This window comes from Prionailurus viverrinus, chromosome A3, assembly GCF_022837055.1.
Source record: "Prionailurus viverrinus isolate Anna chromosome A3, UM_Priviv_1.0, whole genome shotgun sequence".
Lineage (NCBI taxonomy): Eukaryota > Metazoa > Chordata > Mammalia > Carnivora > Felidae > Prionailurus > Prionailurus viverrinus.
The window spans coordinates 61,231,284-61,256,958 of record NC_062563.1 but is presented as its reverse complement, the minus strand read 5'-3'; the positions used below and the strand labels follow the sequence as shown (position 1 = coordinate 61,256,958).

The 25,675-nt window shown below is 33.7% G+C and overlaps 1 protein-coding gene across 5 annotated transcripts in view; it reads right to left on the bottom strand.

The window, feature by feature from the left end:
• Positions 1–405: 405 nt before the first annotated feature.
• TSGA10 (testis specific 10) overlaps positions 406–25,675 on the bottom strand; it is a 165,257-nt gene continuing 139,987 nt past the window's right edge. For all 5 annotated transcript variants that reach the window (XM_047852597.1, XM_047852596.1, XM_047852595.1 and 2 more), the window contains 4 exons: positions 10,344–10,546; positions 8,076–8,180; positions 7,757–7,906; positions 406–1,059 (listed from right to left, as the gene is read on the bottom strand). In XM_047852597.1, coding sequence (XP_047708553.1) covers positions 1,035–1,059; positions 7,757–7,906; positions 8,076–8,180; positions 10,344–10,546 — 483 coding nt within the window. In that variant the 3' untranslated portion in view covers positions 406–1,034. The remainder of the gene's footprint in view (positions 1,060–7,756; positions 7,907–8,075; positions 8,181–10,343; positions 10,547–25,675) is intronic.

Genomic DNA, 25,675 nt, shown 5'->3' with positions numbered 1-25,675 from the left:
ACAAGACCTAAATCAGGACACTATCCTACTGCAGTGATACTGCATAGTTGCTATATAAAATGAGAAATTGTCTACTTCATAAGACTATTATTAATGATAGGACTTAGGGTTTTTTTTATTAAAATGGCAAGAATACAAATAGCTTATATCAAACGTAAAATACAGTACTGTCCAGGCTTTAATATCAACATTAAGCCAAAGCCTATGGAGAGAAAAGATGAGATTTAGGAGATTTTAGGAGAAATAGGAAAATATCATTAAACTTATTACTGTACATTATAGACACCTGCCATAGGCAAAAAATAAAAAAATAAATAAAATGGCAATTAAGTTGATTGCAGTACTTTAATGTTTTAAAGAAAACTTATTAAAACACACATTTTTAAAAAATCTTACATTCTTGACAAATATAGCATCACCTACCTTTCTAAAAATAGTAGAGATAAACACAATTGCAGAAAATGTATGTTAATTAGTGGTACAATACTATGGATTTTAAAACTCTGACACACTCCTACTATCTGCTGCTTTGAAATCAGATTATGGCCTGGAATTTATGTCAGGTTGGTTCCAAAATGGAATATTGGGTCCCAGGCCAGTATTGGTAAACTGTGCCTATTTTGGCACAACTTCACCAGCCATGAAAGCATAAATCACAAAGAAAAAATTTAACCAACCAATTATTTGAGATATCAAGAAAGGAAAGGAAATCAGTTTTGTAAAAACACTTTTCCCTCTTTTTGTAAGCTTCTTTATTTACTCCGGATAGTTAACATAACAGTGTTCAATAGTGAAGTAAGCAGATTTTACACTCACTACTATTGCATGGATAGAAAGAGCCATATGCATTTTTGTTTCTATATATCATTTTGGACCACTGCCATATGGCACATGAGAACACAGATTCAGAGGCACAAAGTTAATAAATACATTTAACATTGTCAAGCATTCAAAAGATAAATGCAATCATATAGCAAAAAAAAAACGTTTGTAACTTTGACCTTTCCCAAGGATGTGAAGAATCTTTTCGCATGTCAGAAATCTCTATAGCAAAGATTCCTATGAAAGAGAAAAAATTTATGCAGATTAATATTTTTAACTCAATGATTTCACCCATGTATAAAAAATGTATTGTAACATTACTTTGGCAATTCTTAAGGTTTTTTTCCCCAGCGTCTGTGAAGGAAAACATATACAATGTATTTTTTTCATTCAGCTTTCACAAACTGTGGTACATCGCTATCACGGAATAATATTCAACGATAAAAAGAAATGAACTATTGATAAATACAACAACTTGGATCGATCTCATGGGCATTGTGCTAAATGAAAAAATCCAATCTCAAAAAGTTACATACTGTGTGTAATTCCATTTATATAACATTATCAAAATGACAGAATTAAAGATAGAGAAAACAAATTAGTGTTTGTCAGGGCGGAGAAGGGGAGGCTTGTGACCATAAAAAGGTATAATAAGGGAGCAAGTTCCTTGGTGCTGATAGAGAATATAGTACAGTATGTTGCTTGTAATTGTGGTATATGTATGGTGTGTAAAAAAACCGTGCACACACATACATATGAGTGCATGTAAAAATGAATGAAATCTAAAAGGCCTATGGACTAATTAATTATATTGTACCAATATCAATTTCCTGGTTTGTAAAATATTGCCATTAGGGATGCTGGGAAGAAGGATTATCTGTACTATTTTTGCAACTATGTGTGAGACTGTAGTCATTTCAAAATAGTGTAACAAAGCAAACAAAACTGTGACATAAACATACAAGGAAATACAACTCAGCAGTTAAAAGGAACATACGACAACATCTGATCCACACAATAATCTGGATAAATCTCTAATATATGATTCTGAGTAAAAGCCATTGGAAGCTACATACATGATTTTATTTATATGATAACACTGAAAAGGCAAAACTATAGGGATAGGAGAGAGATCAGTGGTTAGGGAAAGTAAATGAAGTACATTGACTATTGTCTAGATAATAGGTGGTAGTCAAAGTATATCATTCAAACTACCAGCAAAGCTTAAATAAGAAAAAAGGGAATTAAGGGCACTATTAAAATTATTAATAGAAAGGAGACTACTATAATAAAGTACAAACGTCTTAAATATTAAAAGAAATTATAAAAAGTAAAGAAGAAAAGTCAAATTGAAAAATACAATAAATGTCACATGATAAAGTTATCATAAGATAACATGACAGAGTTGATACCAAATTTCAATCATATTAATAATGTGAAAAGTTTAACTCATCCATTATTTCAAAATAGCCCATAAAGCAAAACTTAAATCCATGCTATAAACATGAGAGGTACCTAAAATGCAGTGATTCAGAAAAGCTAAAAATAAAGAGATGGACAAAGGTTTGCCAGGCAGATGGAGACAATAAGTACTTGTAACTCTTAATACCAGACAAGGTAGACACCGAGCCCCTCCCACCTCCAAAAAATTAAAAGTACACTTTTAAAAGTACACTTCATAAAATCCACATCCCACAATGAGGATATTAGTGCACACACATAATGTTCATAATATCTATGCAACAAATAAAGCGGTACACCACCTACATAAAACCAAATTTATAGGAGATACAAAAAGAAATAAAAATATAATAATAATTGAAGATTTTTAGTAAAACAAAAGAACTAATAAAATAAAAAAGGTAAATCTTTTAAATATATATATATATATATATACACATATATATATATATATATATATATATATATATATATACCAGAAATATATACCTTGATAAGAAAGAATATATCTTTTCAAGTGCACATGAGCTACCCACAAAAATTTATCATGTAGTAAAGTACAAAGAAAATATCAATAGGGGTGCCTGGGGGGCTCAGTCAGTTGAGCATCTGACTTCGGCTGAGGTTATGATCTCACGGTTGGTAAGTTCGGGCCCTGTGTTGGGCTCTGTGCTGACAGCTCAGAGCCTGAAGCCTGCTTGGGATTCTGTCTCCCTCTGTCTCTGCCCCTTCCTCACTCACACTTTGTGTCTCTCTCAAAAATAAATATTTTAAAAAAATTTTTAAAGAAAGTCTCAGTAGTTACACAAAATAGAAATATTATAGAAAATACTCTAATCACAAAATAACACCAGAAATTAAAAAATGAAACACAAACGCAAAAAGCCCTTCTTATTGGAAGGTTAAAGATTTTCCGTCAAATAACTTTTGGATAAAAGTGAAAATACAAATAGAAATTAGAGAATTTCTGAAAAATAATGGTAATGAAATATTACATATCAGAATCTATGGGATATATTTAAAGCAATGGTCACCGGAAAATTCATAGCCCTAAATATTTACATCAATAAGAATGAAAGAATGGCAATAAATGAGTTCCTAACTTAAAAATACTAAGGAAAAAATCCAACAAAGTAAATAAAAAGCACAGGAAGAAAATAATATAAGCAAAACCATAAATTAATAAGATAAAGAAAAATAAATCAGTAAGTCAAAATGCTGGTTCTTTGAAGCAATGAACAAAGTAAACAAAACACTGGCTAAAGTAACCAAGAAATAGGAGAGGGAAGCACACATACACAATTAAGAAATGACAATGGCATATAACTATTGATACAGAGAAAATTTTTAAATTCATAAGATATAGCATTGGTTCCTTCTGTGCAATAAATTAAAAAACTGAAAGGAAATGGGTAATTTTTAGATAAACAGAATATAGGGAAAGTTTAAAACAAGTTCGAAAAACAAAAAACAAAAAACAAAATTTATCGGGGCACCTGGGTGGCTCAGTCGGTTAAGCGTCCGACTTCAGCTCAGGTCACGATCTCTCGGTCTGTGAGTTCGAGCCCCGCATCGGGCTCTGGGCTGATGGCTCAGAGCCTGGAGCCTGCTTCCGATTCTGTGTCTCCCTCTCTCTCTGTCCCTCCCCCATTCATGCTCTGTCTCTCTCTGTCTCAAAAATAAAAAAACGTTAAAAAAAAAAAAAAAAAAAAAAAAATTTATCAAGGAAGTATATACCCCACAAAACAGAAAGAACCAAATCCTTAGAGATCAGATAATCACAAACTATATAAATTGTTTCAAGGCATAGTAAATGAAAAACTCTCCAATTCCTTTTCTGAAGCAAAGATAACGTTGATATCTAAACTTGGTAAGATAGGGCAAAGAAAAAAATTCAGACCAATGTTGTTTATAAATATTAATACACAAATCTAAAATAAAATATTAGTGAACATTAAGAATACACTAAAACAAAGCAGGGTTTATACCACAAATTCAAAGATGGTTCAATATTTGAAAATATTTTAATATAATTCTCATATTAATAGTTCTAAAGAGAAAAACCATATCTCCATAGATGCTGAAAAAACACCCATTCCTAATTAAAATAATCTTGAGAAGATAAAAATGAGTGGATATTATAAAACATTTACATCTCAATCTTAAAGCCAGCATCTTATACTTATTTGACAAACCCTAGAGGTATTCCCACTTAAGGTCAGAATCAAAACAAAGATGCCCATTTTCTTCACTACCATTTATCACTATTCTGAAGATACTAGGTAATGCAATGAACTGGAGAATACAATTCAAGAGATAAAAATAGAAGAAGAAACAAAATGATCTCTTTTTGCAGATGACATGATAATATACTTGGAATTTTCTAAAAAATCAATGACAAAACTTAATGAAACAATAAAAAAATTTAGCAAGGCAACATGATAAATTTACATGTAAAAACAGCATATTTGAAGATATAATGAATGAGGGAAAAATCTAAAGATAAAATAATTAGGAATAAACTTAACAAGAAGTGTTAAAAACCTGTATAAAGAAAACTACAAGTCATTCTTGAATGACACAAAGTGAGTTTGAACAAATGGAAAGACATATCTCTTCTTGGTTAGGACATCTCAACATTATTGAGATGTCATTTCTCCACATGTTAATTTATAAGTTTAATGTGATTCTAATAAAAATCCCAAGGTTTTTTTTTTAATGGAACTAGACAAATTGACCCCAAATTTCATATGGAAAATAAACTCACAAGAAAATATAGGTCAACACTTAAAAGGAAGAGCTCTTACAAGCATTAGCCCTTTGGTATGCTGGAGCTGGCTCGTAGTTGATTGTAAATATTCAGGAATTTTGTGAGCTCGTGGTTAAACCAGCTTGGTTGCTTGAAACTGTGCAACATATAGAATTGTGTAATCACTATGTTGTACACCTGACACTACTATAACATTGTATGTCAACTGCACTTCAATAAAAGAAAGAATGCCCCCACAGTGGGCATATTTACACTACTAAAACTGTCAAATGCTACAAGTCAGGGCTTCTCCCTCGCCTTCCTTGGAGAGTCAGTTTACTAGCAAACCATCAGACTAGCCCCCCCAAAACTAAAAATATTACAAAGGCTCTATAATTAAAGTAGTGTGGGACTGGAACATAAATAGACCCAAAGGAATAAAAGAGAAAGTCTAAAAAGAAACTTGAACCACTGGAGCAAAATCTTTTCTTAGGACTACTGGTTGGTCATTTGGAAAAAGGTAAAATTAGATCCATTCTTCATACCTTGTAAAAAAAAAAAAAGGCTCTAAAAGGATCATAAATCTAAATGTAAAAAGTAAAACCATATATATATATATATATATATATATATATATATATGTAAAACATTATTTCGTCTATTATCTAATATCTATCTGAGTATAAGGAAAGATTTTTCTAACTATAAACAGAAATATGGATGCATTAAAATACATTTAAAAATTTGATTACATAAAAATAAACATTTTTCCATGGGAAAAATAGTATATGCAAAATCAAAAGAAAAAGGGCAAAGTAGAAGAAAATATTTGCAACATTTATCATTGATAAAGAGCTAATTTCTCACATTTATAAAAAAATTTTTAACAAAAAAATTCCAGTAGAAAAATGGGCAATGGAATAGATAATTCAAAAATAAGAGATATTAAAACAGCCCTTAAACATATGAAAAGATATTCAAATTCACTCATAAAAAGAAAAATGCAAATTAAAACTACACTTAAGTACCATTTCTTACCCACCATACTGGTATAAATTCAAGAACTTGACAGTATACTCTGCTGGTGAGGCTGTGGGGAAACAGGCACTCTCACCCATATCTAGTGGGAGTGAAAAATGGTACAACCCCTATATAGGAGAATTTGGCACTATTTAAGAAAACTATATACATAACACATTTACCCCTTGACCCAGAAATCCTGATTCTAGGATTTTATCCTGAAGATACGCCTCCACAATTACGAAAATACATTTGGATAAGATTATTCATTACAGCTTTATTTGTAATTTCAAATTGCTGAAAACCACCTAAATGTCCAAATGTAGAAGGTTTGCATAATTATGGTATATCCATACAAAGGAATACTATGCAGCTATAGAAAAGAATGAGGAAAATCACTATGAACTAATATGGAGTGACTTCTAAAAGAGAGAAAAGCAAAGTGTGAAGAAGCATATATAATATGCTACCTTTTGCATATGAAAATAAAAATAAAAATATACCTGAATGTCATTATCATAAGACCATAAAGGAATATGGGGGACATGGGATGGAAGGCATACAGAATTTGCAGAGTTTTGACTTTTAAAAGCTTGTTAGTCTACATATTCAAACATAAAATTAAATCAAGGAAAAAACTAGGAAGGGGAAAAATGAAAAAACGAAAGCCAAGTGAAATAAATGAACCTAATGTTATTTCAACTGTATACTATAATCACAGGAAAAGAGGGGGGAAAAGGTTAATCCAAGTAATTTATCAACTCAGTATTTGACTATATACTCTTAAGATTTGTGCAAAGTAGTGTATGAAGACAGGAATTACAAATGGATCCTGAACTTTTAAGTTGGTCTGTTTGTTGTAGGGACACAGGTGAAGAAATTTTGAAACTATTTTAGATGCATTCTGGGATTGAGCAAATGAGTATGTGCATATTGTTGAGTAAACATGTTGATGTTGAGCCAGGGTCCTTACTATAGAGGAAAGGACATACATGTACAAAATGGAAAAAGGGAAGGAAAACACCTGAGAGGATGGTTTGGAACTGGAGAGATTGCTTATGTTTTTAAAACATGTGTGTGTGTGACTGTGTGTGTGTGTGTGTGCATATATGGAGAGAGAAGGAATATATGCAAGAGTGTGAGTACGTGAGACAGCAAATGTGTTGCCTCAAACACATCGAAAGTAAAAGGGGTAAAATTTTAACGAGTATGGGTAAAAGGTATATAGCTGTTCTCTGCATTATTTTCTTTTTATAACTTCTTATAAGTTTGAATTTATATCAAAATACAAATGTTTTTACAAAATTTGTGACTTATAGGAATATATCTAAAATATTCTCTTCTGAAAAATAAACTACTTTCCTAAAGCATAAATATTTTATGGTGCTATATTAACCAATATTTTATTAATGAAAGTATATGAAAAAATTTGTTTTAGAACAAAAAGAAAATCAGATTTAAAAATATAATTTATGTCAACATTAGATAGAGTGGAGATCTTTCATTTTAGCAAATTTACATAAAGTTATCAAAATATTTTTATGTATATATACCTATGTATATTATTATGTATATATATTATGTCTATATTACCTATGTAATTGTATTTAAATAGCACTATTAATGATAGATTGTTTTTGAGCTTCCTTACTCCCTCAAGTATTGGTATATGGTACCCAAAGAAAGGATCTTTAAATTACTTACTCTTCTAACGATCGATCTAGGCCTCGGTCAGGAGATCGATGGTGAGCACGTTCTGGTGAATGACATTTTGTATTTGGCTTCATGGTAGTATTCAAATGATAAGCATTACTTGAGTAATTCTGGCGGCGAAGTTCCTGCACGGCCCTCTCCCTAAAGCAAAATAAGGGGCTTTTAAACTTTATATCCAGATGTTATTAATAGTGTCATAAAACTGTAGTTCAGTTCACACTTTAAAAGCTAACCATCATGAAATTATCAAAATGTGTTGTTATCTTAAAAAGTGCCTTCCAGACTGAACACTGCAGAGAGACAAACTTACCTTTCAAAGCGCTCTGTCCCTAGTTGTCGTTTGGTAATGTCTAAATCAGCTTCCAATTGTGTTACAACATTTCTGAACTGGGCCACATCTCTACTCTGGATGGCCCTGTGTAAAAAAACATAGGAGTGACAGCTGATTAAGCTTAAAATACGGCAAGGACTTCTAGAGTGCATTAAACCATATTGGCAATGGCTTCTCAGCTGGAACCAAGCCAAACTGTGATTTTATGGATATATTAGTTCACCTAAAATATGCCAATTTTAAATGTAATAAATATGAAAATAGCCTACTTGAAAAGCTTAAGCTGTGTCAGTCCCATCCAATTAGTTAAACCTCTGTCTCAGTTTCCCTATGTTTAGATGGGATAATATTATCTATTATCTATCTATATTATCTATTTTTAAAGTACTTTAAGGTATTATATGTAAAGTAGTACTATAACCAAATAATAAAACACCATGATTAATTTAGTCTATTATATATATTTAGTAGATCAACCAAGTGCTTTACATATACTTATAATGAAATTTGATTTACACAATTTGTAATGAAATTTGATATCCAAACTGTTAAAAACATAAAATCTCTTCAATTTAGCAGGATTTTCTTTAGGGGTAAACAGTGCCTCAAAAACCCTGTCATTAGGCACACTATCATAAGGAAGACAATGACAACAATGAATGATACTTACATAGAACATTCTATCCTCTTTGCTTGCCTTCACAACTGCAATGTTAACTACTAAAATCTAAACTTTAGAGACTAAGAACACTAATGTTTATTATGCTTACTAGTTCTGAATGATAGTACTTATCAACCAGTCTAAAATAGAATGTACCCCTGAAGGTGGGGGTTTGGGTACATTTCACTAAGGCCAATTTCCACAAACCAGCTTGAGAAAATGATCCTGCTGAACCGGTTGAATCCCAGCTGTGGTGACGGAAAAGAATGACTCACAGCTGCCATAACCTGACAACAGTTTCTCAAGAAAACTGGCCCTGGCTTTGCAGCCTTTGCTCAGTCAGGGGCTCCGGAGTGACTGATTACTGAGACCATGATTCCTCTTTTCCAGGTCCCATGCTCAGATGAGGCTGGATGAAAAAGTGTCATAGATGGGACATAAGAATAGAGGCTGAGGGTCCCCATCAGTTTTTGTGAGAGGTCACCAAGTTTAGTAATAAAAACATTCACTATATAGGCAGGCATTTCTACTGAATCTTCCAGCTAAGAGTCTTGTAATAAGATGCTAATGGTGATATGGATGCTTGGGGGGTGGGGGGGGGAAAGGCCAAGGGGCGCCTGAGTGGCTCAGTTGATAAGGGTCCGACTTCCGCTCAGGTCATGATCTCACGGTTCGTGAGATTGAGTCCCGCATCAGGCTCTGAGCCTGGAACCTGCTTCAGATTCTATGTCTCTGTCTCTGTCTCTGTCTCTGTCTCTCTCTCTCTCTCTCTCTGCCCCTCTCCTGCTCACTCTCTGTCTCTCTCTCTCTCTCAAAAATAAATTAAAAAAATTTTAAGCTAAAATCAGTACTCTAAGCAAGGTCTTCAGTATTATATGAATGTGGGAGTTCTTCCAAGTACCCAGTATATACCTATAGGTACATAAGGAAATACTATGTGACAAGTCTAAAGACTAGGTAACAATACCAGGTGGGTCTATAAATAGAAAAATTCTTCTGGTTTCCTAAGTGCTTAATTTTTTTTCTAAGAACTTGTTATAATATTTCTACAAGGTAATATTTCAGGTCATTCTACTATATCCAAAGCTCTGTCGGAAATAATCAACAGAGATGATTAAATTTAAATTTAGACGCATTTAGGGGCGCCTGGGTGGCGCAGTCGGTTAAGTGTCCGACTTCAACCAGGTCACGATCTCGAGGTCCGTGAGTTCGAGCCCCGCGTCAGGCTCTGGGCTGATGGCTCAGAGCCTGGAGCCTGTTTCCGATTCTGTGTCTCCCTCTCTCTCTGCCCCTCCCCCGTTCATGCTCTGTCTCTCTCTGTCCCAAAAATAAATAAACGTTGAAAAAAAAAATTATAAAAAAATAAAAATAAAAAATAAATAAATTTAGACGCATTTAGATAAATATATAATAGAAATGAATAATAAATCTTAGGCAAATCACAATGTTTCTGGTCCTCAGTTTAACCGATGGCAGAAGATGGGCACTAAATTGTCTAAATTCCAGCTTTAAAATTCGACTACCCTATAAAGTATAAAAATTATTTAAAATATGACTTTATGCTATTATGTTGCTAACCAACTCACATTTTACTTTCTGCCAAACAAAGGTGTTCTTTGAGAAGCTGAATTTCAGATTCTTTTTCTTGAAGCGCTATCTGAGACTGATATTCTTTGTCTCGATTGGCCACCAGCAAAGCTTCTAGATTCTGCATAGAGATTCTCTCATTTGTCATCTGACTCCTGAGGAGTTCTATTTCAGAGCGAGCAGAATCTAACTCATTCTCCATCTGTACAATAATAGGAAGATATCTATACTTATTCCCATTCATTTATTGAACTGATTATCAGAGACTCATAAAATTTCTGTATTATAAATTCAAAACCCCTTTTAATTTCTTAATTAGAAATATCCTCCTTCTTACCAAATATACACACAGGATCACTTTCTCCAACTCCAATTTTTTTGATAGGATCAAAATTAATTTAAGTAAAGACTTATTAATAATCCCAAACTGCAAATAATTTCCATTTCCAGTGTTGATATTTCTTTATATAATTCTGCAAGATTGACATGGTGATATACATGACTACTGCTTTGTCCTGAGTTAGGTGAGTTACAAACACCTAACTACCTTATAGAATGTTATTGCATTTCATAGTTAAGGAAGATAAGGAATAACTGCACATTCTCTCTCTTGTATAAACCTGTGGAAAGCTTCATTTTATGAAGGTTATCTTGAGCCTCAAAAATGCTCTGTAAGCCAAATGTTTCTTCAAAAGAAGATCAGACATTGATATGTAGAAAAAAAGTATTCCTTATCTCATAATACACATTACAATAAATTATACATGTATTTAAAAAGTTAAATATGCGGGGCGCCTGGGTGGCTCAGTCGGTTGAGCATCCGACTTCAGCTCAGGTCACGATCTCGCGGTCTGTGAGTTCGAGCCCTGCGTCGGGCTCTGGGCTGATGGCTCGGAGCCTGGAGCCTGCTTCCGATTCTGTGTCTCCCTCTCTCTCTGCCCCTCCCCCGTTCATGCTCTGTCTCTCTCTGTCTCAAAAATAAATTAACGTAAAAAAAAAAAATTAAAAAGTTAAATACGCAAAAGTAGAACTCTAAGAAAAAAGAATTTAATAAAAATGAAATTATTGGGGGAGGGGTGAGCAGGTAGGGAAGAACTGTCTAGACTAGATATAATTAAAAATGATGTATAGCCATATAAAAAATAAACATATTGATTATAAACCTAACCGAAATTTATAAGGAAACTGGAAAAATATACTGTTTGTATCGTGACAAATGGTAGCTATACTAGAGGTGAGCACAGCATCAGTATACCCTTATTGAATCATTATGTTGTACACCTGAAACTAATGTAACATTGTGTCTCAACTATACTCAAGTTTTTAAAAAATTTTTAAAAGAAACTCAATAAATAAAATGGCTAATATCTTACTACTAAAAGGAACTCATACAAATTGATGAGAAATATGAACTAATGATATGAACAGATGATTTATAAAATAAAGCTCATTAGTAAACATGTGGGGAAAAAAAACTACCCTTACTAATATTCAAGTCAGTATAAATTGAAATAAGATGCTATTTCTAGTACAGGGTTTCTTAATCTTGACACTACTGACATTTTGGGGTGGATAATTATTCGGTGTAGGGAGATGCCTTATGCACTGTAGGATATTTAGCAGCATCCTTGGCCTCTACTTATTAGAGGCTGGTAGCATTCCCCCACCCCAGTTGTGACAATCAAAAATGTCTCCAGATATTGCTGAATGGCCACAGGGGAGCAAACTATCTCTCAGCTGAACCACCGTTCTAGTTTATCAAATTGGCAGATTTCTTAGTGTGTATTGGTTAACATTAAAATGGGCAATGGCATGGCACCTGGGTGGCTCAGTCGGTTGAGCGTCTGACTTTTGATTTCAGCCTGGGTCATTATCCCAGGATCATGGGATTGAACCCTGCGTCGGGCTCTGCAGTGAGCATGGAGCCTGCTTGAGATTCTCTCCGCCCCCCCATCTTGTTCTCCCCTCTGGCCCTCTCCCCCACTCACGCATGCACTCTCTCTCTAAAAAGAAAAAAAAAATTTTTAATGGGCAATGGCAAGTACATACACTTTGCTAGCAAGAATACAAAATGAAGCATGACTTTTTTTTGCAGCAGCAGCAGCTTTATTGGAATATAATTTACGTACCATACAACTCACCCATTTAAAAGGTACAATTCAAATAAATAAATAAAAGGTACAATTCAATTGGATTTTTTTCAAGTTTTTATTTAAATTATAGTTAGTTAACATATAGTGTAATATTGGTTTCAGGAGTAGAATTTAGTGATTCATCACTTAAATTAAACACCCAATGCTCATTACAAACAAGCACCCTCCTTAAAACCCATCACCCATTTAGCCCATCCCCCACCCACCTCCCCTCCAGCAACCCTCAGTTTGTTTTCTATAGTTAAGAGTCCCTTATGGTTTGTTTCTCTCTCTCTCTCTTTTTTCTTTCCCCTATGTTCATCTGTTTTGTTTCTTAAGTTCCACATATGAGTGAAATTCTATGGTGTCTTTCTCTGATTTATTTTGGTTAGCATAATACACTCTAGCTCCATCCACATCATTGCAATGGCAAGATTTCATTCTTTTTTATGGCTGAGTAATATCGATGCAGAAAAAAAGTATTGGACAAAGTGCAGCATCTGTTCTTGATAAAAAGCCTCAACAAAGTACAGAGAGGGAACATACCTCAACATCATAAAGGCCATATACAAAAGACCCACAGATAATACCATCCTCAATAGGGAAAAACTGAGAGCTTTTCCTATGTGCTCAGGAACAAGACAGAGATGTCCACTCTTACTATTGTTATTTAACACAGTACTTGAAGTTCTAGCATTGGCAATCAGACAACAAAAAGAAATAAAAGACATCCAAATTGGAAAGGAAGAAGTCAAACTTTCACTATTCACAGATGACAGGATGCTCTATATAGAAAATCCAAAAGACTCCAACAAAACTGCTAGAACTGATCCATGAATTCAGTAAATCACAGGATACAAAATCAATGTACAGATATCAGTTGCATTTCTATACACCAATAATGAAGCAGCAGAGAGAGAAATCAAGGAATTGATCCCATTTACAACTGCACCAAAACCCATAAGATACTTAGGAATAAACCTAACCAAAGAGGTAAAAGACGAGTACGCTGAAAACTATAGAACACTCATGAAAGAAACTGAAGAAGACACAAAGAAATGTAAAAATATTCCATGCTTGTGGATCATAAGAGAAATATTATCCAAATGTCTATACTACTGCCCAAAATCTACATAATCCCTATCAAAATAATACCAGAATTTTTCACAGAGCTAGAACAAACCTAAAATGTGTATGGAACCACAAAGGACCTCGATTGCCAAAGCAATCTTGAAAAAGTAAAGCAAAGCTGGTGGCATCACAACTCTGGATTGCTATATTACAATCTGTATTACAAGCTATATTACAAAGCTGTAGTCATCAGGATGGTACAGTACTGGCACAAAAACAGACAGATCAATGGAACAAAATAGAAAACCCAGAAATGGACCCACAACTATATGGTCAACTAATTTTTGACAAAGTAGGAAATTATATCCAATGGAAAAAATAATTGTTTTTAATATATTAACAGAGTTGTGCAAACATGCCACAATCTCATACTCTAGTGTTACAACTTTTTCATCATCCCAAAATGAAGCTCAGTATCGATTAACAGTAACTCTGCACCCACCCCACCTGCTGCAGCACCATCCCTAGGCATTCTCCAATCTATTATCTGGCTCTATAATCTGTCTTCTTTTAGACATTTCAAATAAATGGAATAACATAATTTGTATGTGGTCATTTGTGACTTGTTTCCTTTACCTAGCATAATGTTTTCAAGGATCATCCATGTTATAGCATGTATCCATATTTCATTGTTTTTACTGCCAAATAACATTTGGTTGCATAGGTGTAGGAACATATAAGTTATTTACACCTTCTGGCTAGTATAAATAATGCTGCTAAGAACATTTGTTCTTAGTTTTAGAGTGGACCTCTATTTTCATTCCTCTTTGATACACAGGAGTAAAGTTTCTGGACTTTATGGTAATCCTATTTTTAACATTTTGAAGAACTGCCAAAATATTTTCCAAAGTGAACTTATATTTCCAATAGCAATGTCTGAATTTTGAATGCTCCAAATTCTTTACATCTTTGCCAATACCTGTTATTGTTTTTAAAATTATTTTATAGCCATTCTAGTGGTTGTGAAGTGGTATAGTTTTGATTTGCATTTCTCTGTTAATGATATTATGCACTTTTTCATGTACTTATTGGCTATTTATGTCTCTTCTATAGAGAAATGTCTATTGAGATCTTTTGACAATTTTTTTAGTTATTAAGTTGTAAGAGTTCTTTATATTTTCTAGATACGATTCTCTTATATACATGCTTTATAATTTTTAACCAGTCTGTGCATTATATTTTTAATTTATTGATGATATTATTTGCAGCACAAAAGTTTTTATTTTGATAAAATTATTTTATTTTTTCTTGTGTTGCTTGTGCTTTTGATGTGGATTACTTAACCAAAAGTCACAAAGGTTTACTTCTACTTCCTAATTAAGTTTTATAATTTTAGCTCTTACCTACAGGACTATAATCCATCTTATGGTATGTGATAGGAATCCAAGTTCATTCTTTTCCATGCAGATGTTCAGTTGTCCCAGTACCATTCATTGAAAAGACTATTCTTTCCCCATTAAATTGTACTGGCATCAATTTTTTGAAAATCATTTGGCCACAAATGTAAGAGTTTGTTTCTGGATTCTCAATTCTGTTCTACTGACTTATATGTCTTTTCTTATGCTAGTATTGCACTATCTTGATTACTGTAGTTTTGTAGTCAGTTTTGAAAATGGGAAGTGTTAGTTCTCTAATTTTGTTATTTTTCAAGATTGTTTTACTTGAACTTCCACATTAATTTTGTATCACCTTGTTAACTTCTACAAAGAAACAAGCTGGGATGCTGATAGGCATTGTATTAAATCTGTAGGTCACTTTAGGGTAGTATTACCTTTTTAACAGTGTTTAGTCTTCTAATCCATGAATATGGGATGTCTTTCCATTTATTCAGGTCCTCTTTAAATTTTTTTAGCAATGTTTTCTAGTTTTGTAAAGTATAAGTTTGGCACTACTTTTGTTAAATTTATTCCTAAGTACTTTATCTCCTCTTGATGCAATCCCATCTGATTGAATTGTTTTCATTTCATTTTTGGATTGTTCATTCCTAATATATAGAAATGTAATTGATTATTGTACACTGATCTTATATCCTGCAACCTTGATTAACTCATTTATTAATTTTAGGTTTTTAGCAGACTCCTTAGGATTTTTCATATCCAAGATCATGTCATCTATGAATAAAGATAGTTCTACTTCTTTACCAATCTGATGCCATTTATTTCTTTTTCTTGCCTAATTGCCCAGGTTAGCACCTCTAGTGCAGTGGTAAATTAGAAGAGGTGCAGACAGCATTCTTATCTTGCTACTGACAAGAAAAGGGGAAAGCATTCAGTCTTTCAACATTAAGTATGATATTAAGTCAGGGATTTTCACCAAAAACAAAACTCATCTTTAAACATTGGAAGAATTTACAACTAAAGCTACCTGGGTCTAAACATTTCTTTATGGATGTTTTGAAATTACTAACTCAATTTAATTACTTGTTATAGATATATTTAGATTTTCTATTTTTTCTTAAGTCAGTTTCAGTACTTTCTGTCTTTCTGGGAATTTACATTGATTTCGCCTAAATTATGTAATTTTTGGCATTTAGTTGCTCATAATATTCCCTTATAATCCTTTTATTTTCTGTATGATTGGTAGTGATGTCCCCCTTTCATCCCTAGTTTTAGTAATTTGACTTCTCTCTCTCTCTCACACACACACACACACTTACTCATTCTAACTAAAGTTTTATCAATTTTGTTGATATTGTGAAAGAACATTTTGTGTTTTTTTGATGTTTTCTACTGTTTCCCATCTTGTTTTCTATTAATTCATGCTCTAATCTTTATAATTTCTTTCATTCCACTTCCTTTAGATTTAGTTTGCTTCTCTTTTTCCAGCTTAGATTAGTGATTTGAGATCTTTCTTCTTTTTAAAAAACATATAGACATAAATTATAAAGCTATAATTTCCCTGTAAGTATTGCTTGAATTGGCATCTTATAAATTTGGGCACATTTTTTCATTTTCATTAATCTCATTTTCTTTATTCTTTGTGATTTCTTCTTTGAGTTACTGATATTGGGGAGTGCGTTGTTCAATTTCCATTTACTTGTGAATTTCCCAAATTTCCGTCTTTTTTTGATTCCTAATAATTGCATTCTGGTGGGAGAATATGATTTGAATCCTTTTAAATTTATTGAGGCTTGTTTTATGGCCTAACATTTGGACTATCCTAGAGGATCATTCATGTAGTTGAGAAAACCGTGTATTCTACTGTTGTTAACATGGATATGTTAACTCTAGTTTGATTTTAGTTTTGTTGGAGTCTTCTATTTCCTTGTTGATGTTCTGTCTAGTTGCTCTCTTCCTTACTGAGAGTGCTGTATTGACGTTTCCAACTATTATTGTTGAACCATTTACTTCCAGATAAATACAGAAATATTATTACTATATAGCTCTATTTCCTCCTCCCCTCTTTAGTGCTATTAGAATTTTACATGTTACATCTATATGAAATAAGTCCCATAATATATTGTTGTAATTACTTTTTAATTAATATATCTTTAAAATAAGTTGATAGAATAAAAGAGAGCAAGTATATAATAGTCAAATTTAACAGATAAAGTATTCAAAGCAGCTATTCTAAATATTTTGGCTCAAATAACTATAAATATTTTAATATATAAGTAAATATTTTAGTTCAAAGAACTAAAGGAAACCATGTTTAAAGAAGTAAAGGAATGTATGATGACAATGTCTCATCAATAGAGAATAATAATAAGGATATAGAAATTATAAACTGTTCTCAAAGGCAGTTTCTTTTACTTGCTTTATTTACCTGTGGATGAATCACACTTTCCTGTTTCTTTGAAAGTCAAATTGTTGTTGAAAATTGGACATTTAAGATACCATACTGTAATAACTCAGAATACTCCTGAATACTCTGAATACTCAGGAATACTCCTCCCCACCTCAGGGCTTATTGTGGTCTGTACTTCCTCCTGCCCTCCCACCCTCCCTCCTCTGGACAGTTTCCATGAAGTATATTTTCCTTGCAGTGTACAGCTTCTGATGTTGCTTCTCAAGGTATGTGCACAATCACTCTGATTCATTTACCATCAGCATGTTCATAGTCTCTCTAAACCATTCTCTTGGAATGACAGTGGATTTAGCCAGCCTACCTTCTACCTGATCTTGTATTAAGTTTCTAGCTGGCCTGTCTCTACTGGTATCATCTAAATGTTAGCCTCTATTAATTGCTGGCTGACTACTCTACTGATTTTGACAATGGCCTAGGGGTATAAATTGCTTTACAGTCTGATGCAATTAAATTTGGATCCCTTCCAGGGCAGTTTTGGGTAAGTCTTTAAGGCTTGCTCTGACTCCAGGAGAGGTCCTTTTAGCTATCACTTTCCATGGTTCTTTATTAAACTTCTAAGTAGCCAATTGTTTTGCTTCTTGTTTTCATAAAGTTACTAGTTCCTTCAAAAAACTTTCATTTCATGACTAACTGCTGAAATCCTTAGGATGAATTGGATAATGCAACAGCTGCCCTCCTGGGTTCAGGTGTTGCTCGTTCATGGAATCCATGACTGAATCTGTGGTATACAACTTTTACATGACTCACTGGACTGGTCCCAGTGGTACTTCAACTTTTAGCCTTTACACCACAGCTATACTTTCTCTTCTACTTGGCAGGATAGCCACCTTTGCCACATCAACTTCTAAAAGTGGTAGGCCTTAGAGTCACAGCAGCAGCACAAGTACATCTTCTTGCCATGCTTTTCAAATGATGACTGACATTCCCTTCATCATCTCACTTCTGTGGTGCAGACTAAAGAGAAAGCACTTCTGCTTCATAATATTCAGAAACTTCTGCCCAGCAGAGAACCACTAGTTTCCTCTTAACTGTGTATCATCACTTTTTGAAAGCTCTCTGGCTATATATGCTCAAATTCCCACTTCTATGAATACATCTTAAAAATAAAATGCAAAATGTGACAAAAGTTTTATGCAACAAAATAATTACAAGGTTGTTTTACATACAAATTAAAAATCTGAAATTTTTTATTGCCCAGCAATAGGGAAGTAGTGAAAAGTAGAATGTCAATTGTAATATGCTACTATTGCAAATATGTAAAACAACATAAAAATCTGGCTAGGAAAAGAAAAGGGCTAAAAGGAAATAAAACAAAACATTTATTATAGGAGAATGGTTCTGAAATCCACTGTAACCTAAGATGATGATAACACTTTTAAAAATCTTTTGTTTCATTAAAAATTAAATGAGATTCTCCAAAGACTTCTCATATTATTCTGAAGGAAATCATCCATAACACAATTATTAATTAAAGAACATTAAAAGAAGGGTATTTGGAATTCCTGTTCTTAACACTCCTCTTGAGAAGAGTTAGATAAGAGAAAGATATACTATATTTATTTGGAAAATAGAAAACTACGACCTAGGTGAATTGGTATGGTATATATATCTTAGTTTTGTGGAACATCTTCAAAAAGATGTGACCACCAATTCACCTATTAACTAGACCTAGACACTCAAAAGCCCTTTACTCCCTCCCCTGTCCTTGAAATGTGGGTTCCACTTGCCTCCCCCACTCCCAGAGGCTGCTCCAAGGACATAGCCTTGAGATAGTAATATATGATATTGAAAACACCTACACAGTATACATGACTGAGCCGACTTTGGGCCACTTTATAAGGTTTTATGTATTGGTGGGTGAACGCAAGGATCCACTCATCTTGCTGCTGCCCAAGACAAACTTCATACATAAGTTCCTTTTGCAAACAAAACTGCCACCTCCCAACCTGGAGTGGTCTGCCTCGATTTTTGGCCTCTTCCTGCCGTCTGAGTACAGGGACTAATTTCAAATTACACCTGGGAAGCTCCCAGGAGGGTTATGAAATAACACTCAATAAATATATATTTTTTAAAACAAAGAAAACCAGGGCACCTGGGCACCGGGGCTGACTTTGGCTCAGGTCATGATCTCACAGTCCATGAGTTTGAGCCCCATGTTGGGCTCTGTGCTGACAGCTCAGAGCCTGGAGCTTGCTTCAGATTCTGTGTCTCCCTCTCTCTCTGCCCCTCCCCAATTCACACACACACACACACTCTCTCTTTCTCTCTCTCTCTCTCTCTCTCTCAAAAAATAAACATTAAAACTTTTTTTTAAAAACATAAAGCAAAGAAAACTAAGACTATAAAAGATTCTAAAATTCCTAATTCTAGTGCTTTAAATAATTTCCATTGGAGAATGAAGAAGGAGATATAGATCTTTTTCCTTTAACCTCTCCTTTCTCATTTAAAATTATCTGAGTGATTACAGGAATGCAAGCCTGGTTCAGAGTTCAAAAATCAATTAACATAACCAATCATAACAGGCTAAAGAAAAAAAATCACACAAGTATATTAATTGATGCAGAAAAAGCAATTGACAAAAATTCAATACTCATTCATAATAAAAGTTCTCAGAAATATAGGAAGAAAGAAACTTCCCCAACTTGATAAAAAGCATCTACAAAATTGTACAGATAACAGTATACTTAATGGTAAAAGACTGACTGCTTTTCCCCTAAGATTGGAAGAAAGGACTTTCACCACTCTTCTTCAACATAGCACTAAACCACTGTAAAAAGGCAAGAAAAGGGATAAAAACTGAACATGAAGAAATAAAATCCCCATTTTCAGATAACATGCTTGTCTACATAAAAAATTTTAAGGAACCTACAGAAAAATTCCTAGATCCCGGAAGTGAGTTCAGCAAGGTCAGAGAATGTAAGATAAATATTCAAAAATCAATACTTCTATATACTTGTAATAAGCATATTGACAGCAAAATTAAAACTACAGTACCATTTACAGTAGCTCAAAAAAAGGGAAAATTTTTTGTGCTCTGTATTTGTAAATCTGACAAAACAGGTACAGAACTTACATGCTGAAAACTATGCACAGGTAATAAAAGAAATCAAAGAAGATCTAAATAAGATATACCATGTTCATCAATTCGAAGCCTCAACATGGTAAGGATGTCAGTTCTTCCCAGGGTTAATGTGATTCCTATCAAAACCTCAGCAAGATTTTTTTTTTTTTGCGAAAATAGACTATTCTAAAATTTATATGGAAAGGCAAGGAGATGAGAATAGCTAAGACAATTTTGAAAAAGCAGAATAAAGTGGATAAAATCAGTCTACCTGAGTTAAAGACTTATTATATAGCTACAGTAACCAAAACTGTGGTATTGGGTCAGACAGATATATAGACAAATGTAAAGCATAGAAAACCAAGAAATATACCCACTCATATACATCCAAATGATTTTTCACAAATGTAAAAAAATCCATTTAATGGAGGATGAAATTCTTTTTCAACAAAATTACCAAAACAATTGGATACCCATAGGCAAAAAATGAACCTTGATGAAAACCTCACACCTTATGCAGCAATTGACTCAAAATGGATCATGACATTAAATGTGAAACATAAAACTATCACATTTTTAGAATAAATCTTAGGAAAAATCTTTGGGATTGAGAGCTGTGCAAAGTATTTTTACACTTAAAACCAAAAACACAATTCATAAAGGGAAAATTGATAAACTCCACGTCATCAAAACTTAAACTTTCGCTCTGAGAAAGACACTGATAAGAAGATGAAAACTTCTCACACTATGTGAGAAAATATTTGCAAACCACACATCTGATAAAGGACCAGTATCTAAAATATATAAAGAACTCCTAATACTCAGCATTTAAAAAGCAAACAATCCAATGATACAAAAGAGATGTTTCACCAAAGAAGATATATAAAGACAAATAATCATATAAAAGTATGTTCCACTTCCTTAATTTAGGGAAGTGCAACTAGACCATAATACACATACACTATACACATATCAGAATGGTTAAAATAAAAAAAATAATGACACCACCAAATGCTGACAAAGATGTGGAAAACTGATCCCTCACACATTGTTGGTGGGAATGCAAAATGGTAAATAGTTTGGCACTTTCTTAAAAAATGAATCATACAACTACCATATGATCTAAAAACTGCATTCCTGGGCATTTACAGAAAAATGAAGACTTAGTTTGACACAAAAACATCAAGACAATGTTTACAATTGTTTTATTTGTAGGATCCAAAAACTGGAAATAGCCCAGGTGTTATTCAATGGATAATCAAACAAACTGTGTTAGACCCATGCATGGAATACTGCTTAGCAATGAAAAGGAATGAACTACTAGTATATACAACAACCTAGATAAATCTTCAGAGAATCATGCTGAGTGAAAAAATCCAATCCCAAAAGGTTACATACCATATGATTCTATTTATATAACATTCTTGAAGTGACAAAATTATAGAAATGGAGACTAGATTAGTGGTTGCTATGAGTTAAGGAGGGGCTGGGGATAGGAGGGAAGTAGACAGGGTTACAAAAGGGCAACATGATGGATCCTGTGATGGAAATGTTCTATACCCTTCCTGATTCAATGTCAACATCCTGGTTGTGATATTATACAATAGTTTTTCAAGAGGTTACCATTGGGGAGACCAGGTAAAGGATACTTTGTGTTATTTCTTACAATTGCATGTGAATCTATAATACCTCAAAATCAAATTTTAGTTTAGACAAAATTATTTGAGTGTCCCCTATATGCTTAGTACAGCTAAAGAAATACAAAGATAAATAAGATGGCTCTAACACTTGAAATTACAGTTTATTATGTAATGTATAAACACATATACATAAATAACTAAATTTCAAGGCAAAAAATTTTTAAATATTTTTTAATGTTCATTTATTTTTGAGAGAGAGACAGAGCATGAGTGGGGAGGAGAAAAGAGAGAGGGAGACACAGAATCAGAATCAGGCTCCAGGCTCTGAGATGTCAGCACAGAGCCCAACGTGGGGCTCAAACTCTCAAACTGCAAGATCATGACCTGAGCTGAAGTCGGATGCTTAACCAACTGAGCCACCTAGACACCCCAAGGGAAAAAAATTTTTAATTTTAGTTAGTTAACATAGTGTGCAATAGTGGTTTTAGGAGTAGAATTCAGTGATGTGTCACTTACATTCAACACCCAGTGCTCATCACAAGTGTCCTCCTTAATACCCATCACCTATCTAACCCATCTTCTACCTGCCTCCCTCCATGAATCCTCAATTAGTTCTCTTATTTTGTTCTCTGTGGTTTGTTTCCCTCTCTCTCCCCCTCCACCCTTTCCATACATGCATCTGTTTCATTTCATAATTCCACACAAGTGATATTATATAGTATTTGTCTTTCTCTGATTGATTTATTTCCCCCTAGCATAATACATTCTGGCTTCATCCATGTCATTCCAAATGGTAAGATTTCATTCCTTTTGATGGCTAAGTAGTATTCCATTGTGTATATATACCACATCTTCTTTATCCATTCATCAGTTGATGGACATTTGGGCTCTCTCCATAGTTTGGCTATTGTTGTGATGCTGCTATAAATATTGGGGTGCATGTACCCCTTCTAATCTGTATTATTTTTCCTTTGGGTAAATACCTAACAGGGCAATTGCTGGATCATAGGGTGGCTCCATTTTTAGTTTTTTGAGGAAATCCATAATGTTCTCCGGAGTGGCTGCACCAGTTTGCATTCCCACCAACGGTACAAGACGATTCCCCTTTTTCCACATCCTCACTAACACCTGTTGTTTCTTGTGTTGTTAATTTTAGTCATTTTGAAAGGAGTGAGGTGGTACCTCAACATAATTTTGATTTGTACTTCCCTGATGATGAGTGATGTTGAGCATCTTTTTGTGCATCTGTTAGCCATCTGGATGTCTTCTTTGAAAAGTGTCTATTCATATCTTCTGCACATTTCTTAACAGGGTTGCTTGTTTCTTAAGTGTTGAATTTGATAAGTTCCTTATAGATTTTGGTTACATGTCAGGAGTATTTTAAAATGCAGTTAGGGGGCACGTGGGTGGCTCAGTGGGTTAAGCGTTGGACTCTTGATTTCGGCTCAGGTCATGATCGCAAGTTTGAGCCCTGTGCTGTCAGCATGGAGCCTGCTTGGGATTTTCTCTCTCCCTCTCTCTCTGCCCCTCCCTTGCTAGTGTGCACCCTCTCTTTTTCTCTCAAATAAATAAATAAACATTAAAAAAATACTGTTAGACTTAGCCTGGCCACTTTGCATCCATTAAGATAGCTATTATCATAAACAGAAAAAACAAAACTAAAACATAATCAGTGTTGGCAAGGATGTAGAGAAACCAGAACCCAAGTTCACTGTTGGTGGGAATGTAAAATGGTACAGTCACTGTAGAAAAAAGAACAAAATTTCCTCAAAAAAATTAAAAATAGAATTTCCATAAGATCCAGAAATCCAGTTTTTGATATAAATACAAAAGAACTAAAAGAAAGGCCTTGAAGAGATATTTGTACACTCATGGGCAAAGAAGCATTATTCACAATAACTAAAACATGGAAGCCATGCAAGAGTCTACTGGATGATGAATGGATAAGCAAAATGTCGTATATTCAAACAATGGAATATTATTCAGCCTTAAAATGGAAATAAATCCTGTAATATGCTACAACATTGATGCACCTTGAGGACATTATGCTAAGTGAAATAAGCCAGTCACAAAAAGACAAATACTATATGAATCCACTTATATGAGGCCCTTTGAGTAGTAAAAATCATAAAGAGAGAAAGTATAATGATGGTTGCCAGCGGCTTGGGAAAGGGGAGAATAAGAGGTTATTATTTAATAGGTATAGAGTTTCAGATTTACAAGATGAAAAGATATGGGCATGGACAGTGGTGAAGGCTGCACAACAATACGAATGTATTTAATACCACTGAACTGTACACTTAAAAATGGTTAAGACAGAAAAGGTTATGTGTATTTTAACAAAATAAAAGAAAAAATAGAAAAAACTATGAGAAGAGTAAAGAAGCTACAAAACTTGAAGTAACCATCCTTAAAATGTTTAAAAATTAATATAAACCACTTTCAACTTTATATACTGTTGTACCTCTAAGGGTAATGATTTTAAAGCTTAAAGAAAATTATTGGACTATATACTACTTAGTCATGATGTATTACCATTTTAAGAAACTTTGGGATAATATTTTCTGGTATTTCATCTTAATATTGTTTCAGTTGTAATGACATGTGTTAGTTTCCCAATTTGAAAACAGCAAGTAAAAAATATTTTTAAAGAAAAACTTAAGGACATATCATTTGAATTTTTACAGGGAGAATCTATTCATGAGTTACTTTCATCATTAAAAAGTTCTTGCTGAGGGTGCCTGGGTGGCTCAGTCAGTTAAAAATCTTGACTTCAGCTCAGGTCATGATCTCGCGGTTCATGGGTTTAAGCCCGTGTCAGGCTCTGTGCTGACAGCTGAGAGCCTGGAGCCTGCTTTGGATTCTGTGTCTTCCTCTCTCTTTGCCCCTACTCCGTTCACATTCTGTCTCTCTCTGTCTCTCAAAAATGAATAAACATTTAAAAAATTGGTTTTAAAGTTCTTGGTGAAATAATAAAGGAAGAGTTGGAAAATTCTTGCATATACCACTTAGTTAATAAAATATTAACAGTGCATTCTTTTTTTACATTTTTTTACATTTATTTATTTTTGAGAAACAGTGAGACAAAGTGTTAATAAAATATTAACAGTGCATTCTTTTTTTACATTTATTTATTTTTGAGAAACAGAGTGAGACAAAGTGTGAGCAGGGGAGGGGCAGAGAGAGAAGGAGACACAGAATCCGAAGCAGGCTCCAGGCTCTGAGCAGGTGGTCAGCACAGAGCCTGACGTGGGGCTCAAACCCACGAACTATGAGATCATGACCCGAGCTGAAATCTAATGCTCAACTGACTGAGCCACCCAGGTGCCCCAACAGTGGATTCTTAGAGAAACCAACAGACTCATGATTCTCAAATCCATCATATCCTCTTCACAAACAGTAGACTAGAAAAATTTTAAAATGGGAACTGTAAAGATGACCACAATTTGTCAACTTTTTAAAAGTTTTTATTTAAATTCCAGTTAGTTAACATACAATGTAATATCAGTTTCAGGTGTATGATATAGCGATTCAACACTTCTGTACAACACTTGGTGTTC